Raw genomic sequence first — 14,029 nt, 5'->3', positions numbered from 1 at the left:
TGTCTACCCGAACATGTCGAGAGGAAATGGCAGCTACATAAACCCTCAGGGTAGAGAGGGAGCAGCCAGCATCTAAGAGTGACTGCAAGAACTCCAGGATTGACGGCACAGAGCAGTGCTCAGGGTCAAAATTCCTGCCCGATCACCAGACCGAGAACTGCTGCCACCTGTTCTCGTATTGAATGCGAGTGGATCGCGCCCTGGTGTTCAACACAGTCCTGCGAACAGAGATCGAGCAATCTCTCAGCAGTGAATCGGGCCCTGCAGAGGCCACACCCACAACTGAAGGCGACCGGGGTCGGGGTGCCAGATCTGACCCCCCATCTGTGACAGGAGGTCCATCCTGTCTGGGAGGCGCCGTGGTTGGCCGTGACAAAGTCTGCACAGTAGGGGAAACCACGTTCTCTCCGGCCAAAAGGGGGCCACCAGGAGCAGCCTGTGGCCCTCCTGGAGAACCCTCTGAAGCACCGCCTATATCAACGGAAGCGGGGGGAAAGCATAGAGGGGACCCCCTGGCCAGTCGTGAGCCAGGGCGTCCTGACCTAGAGGGCTGTTTACCTCTATTCGGGAGAACCAGAGGGGGCACTGAGTTGTTGCATCTGAAGCAAAGAGGTCCACTGTTGACCTGCCGAAGTGGTCCCAGATGCTGAGCACCACCTCCGGATGTAAACTCCACTCCCCCGGAGAAGGCTTGCCCCGAGACAGAAAATCTGCCACCTGGTTTCATTCTCCGGGTAGGTACACTGCCCTCAGACTGGCCAGACGGGGGGCTGCCCAATTCAACAGGTCCCATCCAGCTGATAAGAGTTCACACTGAGCTCAGATATTTAGTTTTTGTTTTAGTTTTGGTTGAAGTTTGAGCTTCAGCTCTTGCTCGCTTCTCTTCGGACTTCCGTCCGAATCCCTTCTTTTAAGTTTGTGCCGTAGAGACGACTCTGCCAAACTTTTATTTTCATGCACAATTTTTGGAAACATCAATTCTTTCTGGCTCAAGCAAGGCTTTTGAACTTTCTTCTCTAAAGTCTTTGCGCTTCAATTTTGAACGCCAATTCCTTAGTTTGGATTCATTGAGATGGCCATCCGGTTAATCTGAATTGGAAATCGACGAATCAAAAGACTCTTTTTTCCTGTTGGATCCTCTTCTGAGAAGACTGTTGAACTGACGTACAATCTCCATCCCAGCTGCATACTCCGACCAAGTTGTTAAGGCATCTAATCTGGCCCGTGGACCTCTCTGGGCCTGAAATGAACCGCTTGCCAGAGACTGAAACGCGGGACCAGCCGGTGGAGTTCAATTGAACACATCTCACAGTAAGACTGCTGGTGGCAAGGGGTGTTGGAAGATTAAGTCGTGAGTCGTGTCTATTCAGAGCCCTCCTTTAAATCAAAATAGAATCCCAAAATTCCTTTATCAACCTTTTCTTTTTGACCATTTTCTGATCAAGTCATTCAAACAATACCGCGTCTTATCTCATTACTAAATATATAATGTCACCATACATTATAATTGCCTTATCCCGATCATAATAATCATATTCTTTATCTGTTTCATCTATACCTCATTGTTTACCCCTTTTTATATGAAATTTGACACATAAAATTCAGGACTTTGTCTGTGTGTTTTCTTGTTTAACATTTCCAGAACTTCCTTCTTTTAAGATATGAAACTGACTGATTAATTAATTAACTTGTACCATTAAAGTAATTTTCTTCCTTTAACAGGAAGTGATGCCCCCCCTTTTAAATCCAAGGTTAAATAAAGACATAACATCTTAATAACTTAATTACGCTACAAACCTGTTGAGACCCCGCAGATCTAAAATAGAGCGAAGTCCACCGTCCTTCTTTGTGACAAGGAAATACGTTGAGTAGTATCCCCCTGGCTGAGCCACGGGGTCTACCGGCTCGATGGCATCCTTGACCAAGAGGGTAGAGAGCTCTTGGTCGAGAGCAAGGGCTTTTGCCGGGTTGCCTATGATGGTCATCTTGACCCGGCCATTGGCTGGGGGCCGGCATCGGAACTGCAGTCTGTATCCCTGGGCTAGAGTGCAAACCACCCAAGCATCTGGTGTTGAAGCAGCCCAGTAGCTGAGCTGCTTCTGGGAAAAACAGTCGGCCCCAAGGCCTTAGGACCTGGCGATTTGAATCCCAGGTCCGAGGCAGCCTGGAGGGCAGGCGATCGGGGACCCGAAAGTCCTGGGCTGAATGACGGCCAGGATGCTGTGCTGGGCGCTGAGGCTGCTGGTGACCACTGGCACCAGCTGGAGACTGAAACCGCCGCTGAGAAGGGGCCATAGTACTCCTAGGCCTAACATGGGGAGGCAAGCTCCTGCTGAGACCAGAGAGCTGCTGCCTGGTCTGTCTAGCCTGAATAGACCGTTCAAGAGCCTCTAGAGCTGCATTGAGGTCGGGGACACAGCGCATCCCGCCTAAGGGCCTCATCGGGAGAAACAATAAGAGCCGCAATGACTGGCATGTGGCCCAACCCGAACTTGGCCACATCCTGCATAGCTGCAAGAGCCCGACCATCTGAGGTAGCGTGGGACTCTCTCAGGTACTCCTCCCAGGGCGGCACCGTGAAGGTAGCTGGGGCTGTACTGCGCCTAAAAAAGGCACTCACCGGGGGCAGCTCTGCCTGAGGAGGGTCCAGCTGCAGACGAGCCAGGGCCCTATGAATGAGGGCCCCCATGGAGTCATCCACCGAGCACCGTCCGGAGCTGAGGGCAGAAGAACGGGAGCCAGCCACTGAGGCCTGAGAAGCCCCCTCTTGAGAGGGTGCATCCCCTCCATACTCTCCAAACTCTGTGGCAGATGCTGCCATTGAGAGGATGTCCTCCTCAATAACTGTAGGAGGAGCATGCGGGACCACACTGACCCTACTCGCCTCAGTCTGCCTTGTGAAAAAGGCAGCCTTCATCTGATCTAGCTCTGCCGTAAGCTGGTCCACCCTGGAAGCGTGCTTGGACTGCTTCCGGTTAGAGGCGCCCACAGTCTCAGCAGCTCTACGCTTCAACCAGCCAGGAGGGATCGTAACCGGCCCCTGAGCCAGAGTCAGCTGAGGAGGAGACAAATGAACTGGCGAGCTCACCCCCCCAGAAGTTCCTCCACCTCAGACAGTCGAGCAGCGCTCATGGTCCGAGGCATGTAGCTGCAGTTCATGCAGGGATCCTCAGACAGATCGTGATTGCCCAACATAGCCAGCACTGACTGAGGACACAACAACAAGCTGGGAACGGGGAAGAGTAAACACAGCCTCCCCAACAAGGTGATCTGATGAACAGCCAACCAAACAGGACGCACCCATGAAGGGAGAGGGAGCGAACACACTGCCTTCACCGACAAAAGGTATATGACAGAATAAACAGGGAGAAACACAGTGGCCACCACTAGTTGTCTATAAGCGGAAGCACTTCAACCAAACGACAACGAGGCAAAACTTAATGGGGGGTAGGAGCGCAAACGCCGCCTCCACGCCGCAAAAAAAAGGGCAGGCACCAACAACAGGTGCTGCCGGTAGTAACAGTTAACACAAGCGAAAACGTGATCCTTAAACAATAAGTGCTGCCAACAAAACAACACAAGCGCAACCGAGTTGCTGCCACACGCCGTTAGCGGTTAGCTCCGTCGGACACAACGTTGCTAACCGTAACAAACAGAAACTAAAGTACGCTGGATGTGGCGAAAACACACAAACTTCAGCAACAACAAAAAACTGTGATACTCACAATTATGTTGGCGACAAACCTTAGGGATCACTATCCAAGGAAAAAACGCCGAAAGGCCAAGCTCGTCACAGCCCTTGGAGGGCGACTGAAGCACCGCAACTCCGACAGGGCTACAAGCGACAAGCTAAAGTGCTACCGACCACCTGCGAGCGAGAAGATGTAAAGGAACAGATCCTCTGATGATGACACCGGAAGATATAGACCTGTCGGGGTCATCAGGGGTCACATGAGACTTTATTGGTATAGCTACTCGACCTGCGCATGCGCGATATGGTATCATTCAGTACTTAAAGCACCGCCTCTGGTGGTCAGGAAGGATTATAATTTAACAATACTAGTACAGAGAAACACAAGGATAAGAAATTACAAAATAAAAACACCAAAGACTAAACTAGGAAACATTAAGATAACACACAAGGGAAACAAGCAACACCAGAAGAATGAGAACTAAAGCAAGAAAAATAAATCTAAACTCTGAAATACACAAAATACAAAACTAAACCAGACCAAATCATGACACAGTCAGAATAAAACAAAACACTTTGGTTCATGTGGAAAACAATTTATACAATATTCTCTGTTTGATCTTATTCAGGACATGATAAAGTCCGTGGACTGAGCACTGACATGTAATTAATAACAGGTCACTAAGCATACTGGTTGGTTGATTAAATGTAAGTGGGTAGCTGGTAGTAACAATGCCATGGCATTAAAACCAACGTTTTAACACATTGTCAAAACAAAGATTTATACACACACATTGAAGACAAAAGTAAAGAGACTCTGCATATTAAATGAAAAGGAATGAAACTGCCACTCTCTGTTTATTATATATTAGAAGAAGTAGATAGAATAAAGATGAACATACTTAAACCAGGATTATAAACACACACACACACACACACACACACACACACATGCACAAACATGAACCTCTCGACATGCACTGATGGAGAGATACCAGAGTGAAGTGTTTGAACAAAAGCACAACTGAGCAGTTTTTGGGGTCCAGTGCCTGTTTGGTCGAGGAAAGTAAAACAACCAAACTCTATTCCTTTGATCCAACGGGGACTTGAACCGGGCCAACCCTCAAGTTACCAGCCCATATATTATTCTTTTCCATTAACTTTTCCCACGTCATCCTCAGCACACACCGTCTTTATGTGGTCAATCTGCACAACTTCATGACAATCCCTATGGGGAAATATAGCCTACAGTACACTAGAGGACAGCACTTGATTAATAATAGGAAGACAGAGTGAGCAGTGGATTATTCACAGAAAGACACACACACACACACACACACACACACACACACACACACACACACACACACACACACACACACACACACACACGATTTGCAAGTCTTGACTTCAGCAGAAGTGAGTATTCATTCTGTAACGTCTCCCTCTCTCATCTACAGGATGCACCTGCAAGCCTCGTGTCCTCATTTGACCTCATGTAAATTAGGGGTTGAGGACCTTTCTGTTACTTTATGCTTGACTGGAAACATGCTGATGTTTTAATGAATAATAATTCAAAAGTTTGGGTTTTTAATATTGTACATATTTACAGGCCGCATGTTAACATGTCACAAGTGATTCAGAGATATATTGGCAAACTACCTTTAAATATAGAACATATACATTTATAAGAGACAATACGGATTCATTCTCTTTGTAAACTTGGCAGTAATACACTGTATATATTTGAGTTTTCTAGTGAGGCAGAAAAAAACCAGTTAGATTGAATCAAAGCTCCTCCTCCTGTCACTCACTCTCAGTCTCTGTGCTGTATTAAATGGCTCCTCCAGCACCTCCTCTCCTCATCCTCCAAAGCCTCTAATCTGTCAGCAGTGAGCTCACTTTTCAAGTTCCAAGGCCATTCTCAGCACACACTGACAACATGCTGGGGACCCTGTGCACTCTCATCACTGCTCTAACATGTAAGGAGGCTGACTTACTGCAGCTTTGAGCTCAAAGCTTTGAGCTGAACTCCTCCTCCTCCTCCTCCTCCTCCTCTTCTTCCTCTTCCTCCTCCTCCTCCTCCTCTTCCTCCTCTTCCTCCTCCTCTTCTCATCTCCTCAGTGTCTTTATAAGCTTCAGTGTCTCTTCTCCTCACACTCCAACCCTGCTCACCTCTCAGCTGGACAGTAAGGGACGTTTACAGCACACACTGACAACATGCTGGGGACCCTGTGCACTCTCATCACTACTCTAACATGTAAGAGATTCTTCTCAGTCCTTTCACACACCATCATTTCACACACAAACCTTTCACTCATGTCTTTTTCTGTGTGTGTGTGTTACAGATGTTGATGCAGTGATAGTGCTGACCCAGACGCCTGCTGTCCACACAGTTTCTACAGGACAACAAGTTGATCTTCAATGTAACATCCAGAGAGATGATGGATATTATGTCTCCTGGTACAAACAGGTTCCTGGTGAAGCTCCTCAGTATGTTCTGAGATTTTACCACTCTCACAGCTCACCTAGCTTTGGATCAGGATTCTCCTCAGACAGATTCAACTCTAAATCTTCATCAAACATAGATTATCAGTTCATCATAAAGAGAGCAGAGACAGGAGACTCTGCTCAGTATTTCTGTCTGACATGGGATAACTCTGCTAAGGAGAACGTATCACAGTGATTTACACCGTGACAAAAACCTCCTCACTAACTACTTCTGCTTTTTGACTCTCTTTCACGTTGAATAATGCTCGCTGTAAATACACTACACACAACGTATTATTACTATCAAACAGTGTCCTCAATATATTCTAAAAATACCATTTAGATGGAAAAAAAACTAACAAATGTGTCTCATTAACAAACATAAAGAAACCACAAATGTCAGTATTTGTTTCATGCTCTTTTTTAAATTTGCAACATACAGCAATTTGTGACAAAAAAAGTGAAAAACAAGGACGAGCAAAGAGATGAATTCTTTACCTCTGGAAACATAAAAAAAAGAGCAGCTGGCATTTAGAATATAAAGCACACAAGGAAATAAGAAAGAAAAAAAAACATTCATATGATTGTTTTCTTTAAATTCATCAAGTTAATCAAAATAATTTGAACTGTAACGACTACAAAATGAATGACCATGAGGCTGTTTAAAGCTCAGAGAAGAGATTTCACATTGTTTGATTAGACTGATGAAATCCTGATTCTGTTTGATTCATCCTTCAGCCTCAGGCCAAATGTTTGTCTGGAAACAGAAAAGTGTGTCAAAGTTCACTTTAGAAAGAGAAGAAGAAGAAGAAGAGACAAACTTCATGATGTTGGAAACATGTCACAGAATCACAGGAATGATGTGTTTACAATCTCAAGAGTCAATATAATAACAGAAGATGATTTCTTAGAGAGAACATTTGATGAGAAGTGTGACAAAAGTGAGATAACCTGAGAAATGTTCAATCAGAAACATTCTTTATACTCAACCTGTTTACTGTACAAACTCAAATATACAAGTGTGAGAACACATTACACTTCAAATCATGTAGACTTTATTTCTTCATTAGATCATGAACACTGATCTCAAAGACATGAGGAGGCATCTAAAGACAACAGGAACAACAACATGACAAACAGGAACAAACAGACATAAACCCTGTCTGTTATTAATGAATGAAAACAGTGCTGAGTGTGAAAACTCCTCCTCCTCCTCCTCCTCCTCCTCCTCTTCTCCTCCTCTTCCTCCTCCTCCGCCTCTTCTCCTCCTCTTCCTCCTCCTCTTCTCCTCCTCCTCTTCTCCTCTCCTCAGTGTCTTTATAAGCTTCAGTGTCTCTTCCTCCTCCTCCTTCTCCCCCTCCTCCTCCTCTTCCTCCTCCTCCTCCTCCTCCTCCTCCTCTTCTCTCCTCAGTGTCTTTATAAGCTTCAGTGTCTCTTCTCCTCTCACTCCAACCCTGCTCACCTCTCAGCTGGACAGTAAGGACGTTTACAGCACACACTGACAACATGCTGGGGACCCTGTGCACTCTCATCACTGCTCTAACATGTAAGAGATTCTTCTCAGTCCTTTCACACACCATCATTTCACACACAAACCTTTCACTCATGTCTTTTTCTGTGTGTGTGTGTGTTACAGATGTTGATGCAGTGATAGTGCTGACCCAGACGCCTGCTGTCCACACAGTTTCTACAGGACAACAAGTTGATCTTCAATGTAACATCCAGAGATATGATGGATATTATGTCTCCTGGTACAAACAGGTTCCTGGTGAAGCTCCTCAGTATGTTCTGAGCTTTCACTATTCTGGCAGTACACTTAACTTTGGATCAGGATTCTCCTCAGACAGATTCAACTCTAAATCTTCATCAAACATAGATTATCAGTTCATCATAAAGAGAGCAGAGACAGGAGACTCTGCTCAGTATTTCTGTCTGACATGGGATAACTCTGCTAAGGAGTACGTATCACAGTGATTTACACCGTGACAAAAACCTCCTCACTAACTACTTCTGCTTTTTGACTCTCTTTCACGTTGAATAATGCTCGCTGTAAATACACTACACACAATGTATCATTACTATCAAACAGTGTCCTCAATATATTCTAAAAATACCATTTAGATGGAAAAAAACTAACAAATGTGTCTCATTAACAAACATAAAGAAATCACAAATGTCAGTATTTGTTTCATGCTCTTTTTTAAATTTGCAACATACAGCAATTTGTGACAAAAAAAGTGAAGAACAAGGACGAGCAAAGAGATGAATTCTTTACCTCTGGAAACATAAAAAAAAGAGCAGCTGGCATTTAGAATATAAAGCACATAAGGAAATAAGAAAGAAAAAAAAACATTCATATGATTGTTTTCTTTAAATTCATCAAGTTAATCAAAATAATTTGAACTGTAACGACTACAAAATGAATGACCATGAGGCTGTTTAAAGCTCAGAGAAGAGATTTCACATTGTTTGATTAGACTGATGAAATCCTGATTCTGTTTGATTCATCCTTCAGCCTCAGGCCAAATGTTTGTCTGGAAACAGAAAAGTGTGTCAAAGTTCACTTTAGAAAGAGAAGAAGAAGAAGAGACAAACTTCATGATGTTGGAAACATGTCACAGAATCACAGGAATGATGTGTTTACAATCTCAAGAGTCAATATAATAACAGAAGATGATTTCTTAGAGAGAGAACATTTGATGAGAAGTGTGACAAAAGTGAGATAACCTGAGAAATGTTCAATCAGAAACATTCTTTATACTCAACCTGTTTACTGTACAAACTCAAATATACAAGTGTGAGAACACATTACACTTCAAATCATGTAGACTTTATTTCTTCATTAGATCATGAACACTGATCTCAAAGACATGAGGAGGCATCTAAAGACAACAGGAACAACAACATGACAAACAGGAACAAACAGAAATAAACCCTGTCTGTTATTAATGAATGAAAACAGTGCTGAGTGTGAAAACTCCTCCTCCTCCTCCTCCTCTTCCTCCTCCTCCTCTTCCTCTTCATCCTCCTCCTCCTCCTCCTCAGTGTCTTTATAAGCTTCAGTGTCTCTTCTCCTCTCACTCCAACCTTGCTCACCTCTCAGCTGGACAGTAAGGGACGTTTACAGCACACACTGACAACATGCTGGGGACCCTGTGCACTCTCATCACTGCTCTAACATGTAAGGAGGCTGACTTACTGCAGCTTTGAGCTCATGTTGGATTCATCAGTCTGTGTGTTTCTCTTGACTCCATGTCATCTTGTTGTTTCCAGGTGTGAGTGCTGTGACGCTGGTGACACAGAAGCCTCCTGTTGTGACTCTGAGGAGAGGAGAGACAGCCACCATGGACTGTAACCTGGGGACTGTGACTGGTAGTGCTGCTCGTTGGTACAAACAGATTCCAGGAGGAGTTCCTCAGTATATTCTCAGCAACTATCACAGCAGCTCTCCAAGCTATGGCTCTGGTTTCTCCTCTCCAAAGTTCACATCCACTCATCAGTCACAATCAGATTATCGTTTGATCATCAGCACTGTGGAGGAGAGAGACTCAGCAGTTTATTACTGTCAGACATGGGACAGCTCTGTTGATGAGAACGTATCACAGTGATTTACACCGTGATAAAAACCTCCTCACTGAACACTTCTGCTTTTTGTCACTGCACTTAACTTTGACCACAATGATGCCACAAAAGAAATTCAATACTATTAATATTACAATGCCTACATTTCAATACACTATTAATCTTTTTAATTATTTTTTTCAATGTTGGTTAAATATTCTCTGGTAAAAGAATTATCATGTTGTGTCTCCTGTTCTTTGAGTCAGCTCTTACTTGTCTCACACGTTCATCAACAGGTCCAGAACTGATGCAAAAACACAACATGTCTACATTCACTGAGCAGATAGATTCAAAGGAACACTTGTTGTGTTTTTCTGAACTTCTCAAATGTGCTTCTCTTATCTGACAAACAAACTGTCTGTAACCTTGTCTGTCCCCCCCCCTCCCACCAGCTGACCTCACAGAGAAGATCTACATGAAACAGAAACACAAAGAAAAGAGTTTCAGTTGCATGATATGCCTTGATTAAAATGTAATACCATTTAGTGATCTTAGATTGAGCCTGAGCAGACTGATGAAGAGAACCAAACACCTTCTGAACATGTTGTTTTAAAGAGGTGTCATCTCTTCCTTTTACCCGTCCTGTCTGCTGTCTTATAAGATCAGGGGGAGTTTCAGTCCATCAACCTGACTGGAGTTTGTCCAGTATATCTATTTGAAAAAAATATACTCTCCATCACATCCAGCTTACTGCTCAGTATAGACTGCAGCTTGTTGCATGTTGCACAGAGCCTCGACATCTACCAGTTCTCCTGATACAGGGTCTGTGTGAGTCAGGCTGGGACCACAGGATCACATACCAGGTTTAATTTGAAGTGTTATAGTAGAGGAGATCTGGAGCAGCAGACAGTTTGCTTTTTTTTTTATCACCTTCACATGTGCTGCAGTCTTCAGTCACTGTCTGTCCAAAGAGAGGAATTGTGATACTGACATGTTCTCTCTGTATGTTCTGTCTAATTCACAGGCATACAATCACTGGGTTAGTGACAGTGTTTCACATTGATTAGGAAACAATTGATTTAATACACACAAACACACACACATTCTCACCTTGTCATTGTGTGTGTTTGTGTGTTCTTTACTATGGTGTTGTATTTTTTGTAGCAGCAGAAAGACAGATGGAAACTACTGGCAATGTAGAGTCACCAATTGACCTAACGAGCATGTCTGGACTGTGGGAGGAATCCAGAGTACCTGGAGAGAGCCCACGCATGCACGGGGAGAACATGCAAACTCCAAACAGAGAGGCCCTGTCCAACATACAATTCAGACTTGAAAAGCTTCTGTTTCTAGGTTATGAATTTCACAGGAACAAAATTGATTCATTATCAACGAGCACCTCTTCATAGATCTCTATTCACATTTACATCGTGTTATAAAGGTTTCTTTTTGGTACAATCATGAAGAAAACTTGAACAAAACAAGAAAGGATACTAAACAAAGTGTTCTTCAGGGTGAAAAGAGTTTGATAAAAGTCCATCAGTGTTGTTGTAATGTGAGCAGACTGATGAAAGAATGACATGTTGACAGTGAAAGTTGGTCTCAACAGGATGTTTCAGTTCCACTCCCCTCATTAGTGAGAGTCAGGAGGTTTTTGTACAGCCATGTATACAAACTGAATCACTGTGGTATTCGGACAAGGCACCAAGCTGATTGTGACGAGTAAGTACTTTGAAACTCATCATGAAATCAGAGAGATTTGATCATTCTTATTCAAACTGATCAGTAATCATCATTTGTTATTTAACTCATTGTTCAGATAGATTTGTGTGTCAACAACAGACATTTATATTTAGTTCTCTTTCTGACACCAGACTATGTCTTGGAATGAAACGGAAAGCTTTCAAAAAGGTTTCAACATTTGTATGAAATAGTTTCTGTCAATTCTGAAGTATGTTGATGTTTGAGGAATGTTGAACAGTTAAGATCAAATTACAAAATGTGACAATTCATGTCCAAATATAAACGGCATGTTTGATCCTTTCTAAACCTTTGTTGAATCATCTCTAAAATGTTTCTTACAATGTGATATGAAGAATTCAAACTTCTAAACTTCTCGTGTTTCAAATGTTTAAAGTTTTTGATGAGTTAGTTTTTTAAATGAAAAACATGCTCTGGATTATTTCCTCATTTCTAAGTGTTAGATAGTTGGTTAGAAAAAAGAATTGAATTGTTATTTCAGGACAGTTGTTTCATATTTCACAAAGTGTCTTTATGATATTGTTACTGTCATAAAAAATGATCCTGATTGATGAATGACTCATCATTTTGATAATCATCAAATCATGTGTGTGTGTGTGTGTGTGTGTGTGTGTGTGTGTGTGTGTGTGTGTGTGTGTGTGTGTGTGTGTGTGTGTGTGTGTGTGTGTGTGTGTGTGTGTTTCAGGCTCCAGCCTCTCTCCTCCTGTCCTCACAGTCTTCCCTCCGTCCAGTGCTGAGCTCCAGTCCAACAAAGCCTCTCTGGTCTGTCTGTCCACTCAGTCTGTGCCTTTTGCAGATGTGAGCTGGTCTGCTGCTGGGAGTCCAGTGAGCAGTGGGATCTCTACCAGCACGGCCGTTCAGCAACCAGACCAGACTTTTCAAATCAGCAGCTATCTGTCCATCCAGACGTCAGACTGGAACATGGACAAGGTCTACACATGTCGAGTGTCTTTGGGCTCCCAGACTTCAGAGAAAACCATCAACAAGTCCCACTGTTCCACTGAAGACCAGTAGAGGAGCAGAGGGACCATTTCTAATCTGCTTCTTGACTCTTTGTGCTGTTTGCTCATTACAAGGTTCACATCTTACAGTATATGTCTGCATGCTTGTAATACATGTTGTGTCTATCTGTCCATTAAACCTTCTCAAGTGTTAAGTTCCTCTGGGCTCCCACACCTCAGAGAAGAATTTGAACAAAGACGATGAATAGATTGATCAGCATTGTTTTATGCATAACTGTTGGTGTGAACACAGCTTTGCTTTATTGTACATGGATTATTTGAAATAAAAGCATTCTTAATTAGATACAAATCTGTTGAGTTTATTTTGTCTTAGGTAAAATGTTTGTATGTATATACTCAAAGCAATCAGGAAAATTCACACATCCAAATAAATAGGGCAGTTGCAGAGTCGACCCAAAAAAATCACTGAAGACAAATCAGACCGTCTGATGAGGAGTATAGTCGTGATCAAAATGTCACACTGGTGAAATACATTTCTGGTTTATTTAACCCCTGCAGTGCACAAGACGCTTTGTCTTTGTCTTTTGTATAAACTTATAGCTGATACAAAAACCTCTAAATCAATCAAATATGAATCTTAAGATAATTGACTGCACTTTAACTGACTCTTTTCAAACATGCACACATAAATGCATCAAGAGTTGTCTCCCCCTTGTGGTTGAAGTCAAGCCTTAGAGTTTTTTTCTTCCATATGTTATGTTTAAGAAAACCAATCTGTAAGTGATGACAGAATGTGATGTATTGAAGTACTTGTCATCCACTTACTGTTTGTCTGTGCATTTTTTTAACCCTTTAAAATAAAACAATTCTCCGTGCACAAGTATCTATGTTTCTGGATTTCATTTGTCAGAATCTACTTCAAGGCAGGTCCTGCAAAAAAGATTAAGCTATGATTAAATATACACAGCCTTATGGTGCCTTATAATCAGCATCAGTATGGTGCAGCCACTCAAAACTAAACCCTTAAAGGATTTAAATATGTAAAGATGATCAAAATTATTTTTTACATTTTAACTGATCCTACAAGTTTCTACATTTAAGGACATTGTTAAGGTATTTGTCTGATTAACCAATTGATCACAAATGAAACATCAGTGTGTTTCAGGTCAGAGACAGTTTTACAGTGAGCTGACCTTTGACCTCTTCATTTGCATGCAGCTATGAATAAGAAGAGGAGGCCTGCAGGTGCATCCTGAGGAGGAGGAGAGGGAGGAGCAGAGAGGTGATGCTTCACTGATGGAGGATGAAATCTCAGTTTCATTTGTTCATTTTATCTGATTATTCCAATAACACTTCCTATGCAAGAAACTAAAACTAGGCAAATATACAATAAACTGAAAAAGCTCTTTGTTGATGCACAGGTTGACCTATTTAAAATAGAAAAATCTTCAAATACTGTTTTTATTTAAAGACTGAATCAATTAAAATGTTTTTGTGTTGATTAATAACCTGTTGGTAAGACAAACATCAGTAATGAGGAAATAAACAGTTCAATCATTTTTTT

General features: G+C 42.6%; 1 protein-coding gene across 2 annotated transcripts; it reads left to right on the top strand.

Moving 5' to 3' along the window:
- Positions 1-5,546: 5,546 nt before the first annotated feature.
- On the top strand, positions 5,547-12,814 carry LOC132954069 (immunoglobulin lambda-1 light chain-like). Of its 2 annotated transcripts, none has more exons than XM_061026519.1 (4): positions 5,547-5,673; positions 6,040-6,369; positions 11,435-11,464; positions 12,189-12,814. In XM_061026519.1, exons 1-4 carry the CDS (start codon positions 5,634-5,636, stop codon positions 12,515-12,517), a joined length of 729 nt encoding a protein of 242 aa, XP_060882502.1. In that variant the 5' UTR covers positions 5,547-5,633; the 3' UTR covers positions 12,518-12,814. The 2 variants fall into 2 exon arrangements, with proteins under 2 accessions (XP_060882502.1, XP_060882503.1); XM_061026520.1 differs by lacking the exons at positions 5,547-5,673; positions 6,040-6,369 and adding exons at positions 9,238-9,362; positions 9,455-9,774 and having other exon boundaries at positions 11,428-11,464.
- The last annotated feature ends 1,215 nt before the right edge of the window (positions 12,815-14,029 follow it).

Source organism: Labrus mixtus, chromosome 20, assembly GCF_963584025.1.
Source record: "Labrus mixtus chromosome 20, fLabMix1.1, whole genome shotgun sequence".
Classification (NCBI taxonomy): Eukaryota; Metazoa; Chordata; class Actinopteri; order Labriformes; family Labridae; genus Labrus; species Labrus mixtus.
Note: the sequence above shows the minus strand (reverse complement) of the source record. Positions and strands in the feature narration are given on the sequence as shown.

Excerpts from the sequence above, each read along its gene's own strand:
- LOC132954069 (XM_061026519.1), top strand. The coding sequence starts at position 5,634 with ATGCTGGGGACCCTGTGCACTCTCATCACTGCTCTAACAT. Across the intron at positions 5,674-6,039 it reads TCTCATCACTGCTCTAACAT|ATGTTGATGCAGTGATAGTG; the intron begins GTAAGGAGGCTG and ends TGTGTGTTACAG. Across the intron at positions 6,370-11,434 it reads CTCTGCTAAGGAGAACGTAT|TCGGACAAGGCACCAAGCTG; the intron begins CACAGTGATTTA and ends TCACTGTGGTAT.